The sequence below is a fragment of the Anopheles bellator genome, chromosome 2, assembly GCF_943735745.2.
Source record: "Anopheles bellator chromosome 2, idAnoBellAS_SP24_06.2, whole genome shotgun sequence".
Classification (NCBI taxonomy): Eukaryota; Metazoa; Arthropoda; class Insecta; order Diptera; family Culicidae; genus Anopheles; species Anopheles bellator.
In genome coordinates, this window is record NC_071286.1 from 16,150,391 (window position 1) to 16,153,175 (window position 2,785).

Genomic DNA, 2,785 nt, shown 5'->3' on the forward strand with positions numbered 1-2,785 from the left:
GTTTCCAAGAAGTGATAAACAGTCGATACGGGTTAATCTGAGCCGATCGATATGCGTGCGCGGCCTAAGCAGCGTGCAACCCAACAGTCAATCCTGCCGAGATAACGAGAACCGCGCCAGAAAGGCAGCGACTGGAAGATAACGGTTTTATTTCTTTTATTTTGTGACATTTTTGACACTCGTGTGGCAGCTTTGAGTCACCGGAATTGATAAATGATTTCGCGCTTCTAGGCTACGCGCACTGCGGGTGATGATCGATGAGCGAACTAAACGAGGAACCTGCACCACGAAACTCGGCGGCCCCGTGACACCTTTCACTGATGGTTCAAAGTGTTTCGGTTCGATTTTCTTCAGATGAATCTTTTAGGTGTAACGATAGTCATAGTGTGCTGTGCGGCACGATCCATCGAATCATCGCCTTGCGGCCAGCGCGAGGTGGAGGATAAGGTGTGCACGGATACCGAGTACGAGGCCTATCGGCAGTGCATCGAGGACACCCGGCGACAGCGTGAGAAGCGAGAAACGGTGGCCCCGTGCGAGGTGAACGCTGTGGAACCGGTGGTGCAGACGGTACGACCGTTCGAGATGCTGATTCCGGTGGAGCCACTGAAGGTGGTCCGTCAGCAGGCCTTTAAGCAGCTCGACCGCACCATTATCCTGCAAGCGGACACCGCCGACGAAGATCCGGAGGAGTTCGACAACAGTGTGCACTATCGGGTTCCGGCGAACGTCACGACCATCATACGGCTGGTGGCGGTCGTGAACAGCACCAACCACATCCACATGCCCACCACGCTCAACAACACCAATGTGAACAATGTCCACCTCTACCGGAACCTTACGGAGGCTGAGCTGACGAAGGACGAAGCTGACTGTTGCACGGCCGTGCGTCCTCGGAGCTGTCACACCACGTCCCAGGGATTCCGCTGCAAGCATCGTCGCTTCCGGGTCTGTGGTCCACAGTGCACGGCACCGATTGTCCATGTCCAGAAACGGATGCGCTGTCACCAGTCGACGGGGGCCTGCGAGGAGAAGGTAGCCTACGTTCCTCAGCCGACCACGCCGCCCACCTGTGTGTACATCGAGCAGTGGCCGTTTGTGGTGTGTGGCAAGGTGGCCAACATGAGCGTGATCTGTGCCGGGTGCTACGACCATTACGGGCACGGTTACGAGGCGTACGGCTCGCGGTTCACGATGCAGCAGCAGTGTATCGGATGTTACGATGATGCGTTCGACACTGGGCCCCTGTACCGCCGAGGTCCTGTGCTGCGGCCATTTCATTACCATCAGCCACCGTGCTATCTGATCGGAGACTGCCCGGAAGCGTTCGACGACTGTGGATACGGTTGCTACGGACACGACCTGATCGATCCCGTCTGGGGTGAATCCGGCGGTCCGAGTGCCATTGACCCAGCGATGGACGACGACAACATTGTGTACGTGTCCGACGACCTGGAGCTGTCGAACGGAACGTCCAACGATTGGGGTGTCCCGGTGTCCAAGTGTGCCGTGGTCACGGACGGAGATACGATCACGGTACGAAACTGCACTAATGACGTTGACAATCCTTACCTAGCTGCCCCGGCCCAATATCCGTACTACAATCCGGTCCCGCTGGAACCGAAAACGGCCCATACTCAACCGGCGGCCAGTGAAGTGCAGAAGATCAGCGTAAAATCGATCGCTGGCAGCGATGATGGTAAAGACGACGAGTACGACACCGATACCGGCAGTGGTGTCGAAAACAATGACGCGTTTTTGGTCGAGGAGTACGAAGATATCGATTTCAATATGTAGCGGCCAGCCCTGTTGGTTCTCTCTCCGTAACACTGCCACTAGATCGAGGCCATTCCAGACTGTGGTAAAATACATAATGCTGCGCCGGATCAAAGTGGTTGGTGTTTTATTTTCGAAGCACACGAAAAAGACTTTTCATGGCGATCCTACGACGATTTCGGGTTGCGTACGATCTTCTCTTCAAGCAGGGTGCACACCTTGGTCAGATCGTTCGGGCAGATCATATCCCAGTCGAGAAAGTGGCAAGTGTTGTCTACCGCGCAGTCGTAGGTGTAGCACATCGAGTGGCAGCCCCTTTTGCCTCGTAGACAACCGGAGCAATCTGGCAGTCATGAAACGGAGCATTAAACCAGGATCGTTAATCGTCCTCCTAAGCTGAATCGTCGTACTGTACCTGGCTTACGACATCGGCCCAGAAAGCACGGCTCCGTGGTGCGGTTCGTTCCTGGTGGCATTATCAACCAAGGGTTCCGGTACGTGATCCTCCGGGGTCGTAGGTACATTTCGTCTGCCGTACACACCTTACTGCAAACGTACTGCTTCCGGTGGAAGCAGACCCACTCATCGGCTTGCTTTTGACACACCCTCGGCGACACTATCTTGCAGCAACGGGGTTTCTCCGGCACCATTTCGGTAGTCGGGAGCTCATCCGGCGAAGTAGTATCCTCGCCATCTTGGGCTACTTCTTCATCGTACACTGTCGTTACGTTGTTTCTCACAATCTCCGTTCGAATGGCCCCGCTCGGCAGTTTCCGGACCAAGTGAACCACGACGTTGTTCTCGTTCACCGTGTGGACGGACGTTTCGTTGTTGATAACGTTCCGATTGTTTGCGAACTTTTCAAAACCAAGCTTTACGTCTTGTACGGACTTCTCGTCGTCACCATCGCCACTCGGTTCGTACACTTCCCCGTTCTCACTCTCCGGTTCCGGCAGTTCCGGTAGCGGGATGGTGATACGTAACGGAGGAACCACAATCGTTTTCTCCT

At 55.1% G+C, this 2,785-nt stretch overlaps 2 protein-coding genes across 2 annotated transcripts in view; one reads left to right on the forward strand and one right to left on the reverse strand.

Moving 5' to 3' along the window:
- The first annotated feature begins 354 nt into the window (after nucleotides 1-354).
- Nucleotides 355-1,797, forward strand: LOC131207081 (uncharacterized). Its single transcript, XM_058199690.1, has one exon. The coding sequence runs from the start codon at nucleotides 355-357 to the stop codon at nucleotides 1,795-1,797; it is 1,443 nt and encodes a 480-aa protein (XP_058055673.1).
- Nucleotides 1,798-1,943: 146 nt separating this feature from the next.
- Nucleotides 1,944-2,785, reverse strand: part of LOC131207082 (uncharacterized) — a 1,124-nt gene continuing 282 nt past the window's right edge. The window contains exons 2-3 of the mRNA XM_058199691.1: nucleotides 2,192-2,783; nucleotides 1,944-2,119 (exon numbers count right to left, since the gene is read on the reverse strand). Of these exons, the coding sequence (XP_058055674.1) occupies nucleotides 1,944-2,119; nucleotides 2,192-2,783 (768 nt within the window). The remainder of the gene's footprint in view (nucleotides 2,120-2,191; nucleotides 2,784-2,785) is intronic.

Coding starts and splice junctions, on each gene's coding strand:
- LOC131207081 (XM_058199690.1), top strand. CDS start 355: ATGAATCTTTTAGGTGTAACGATAGTCATAGTGTGCTGTGCGGCACGA.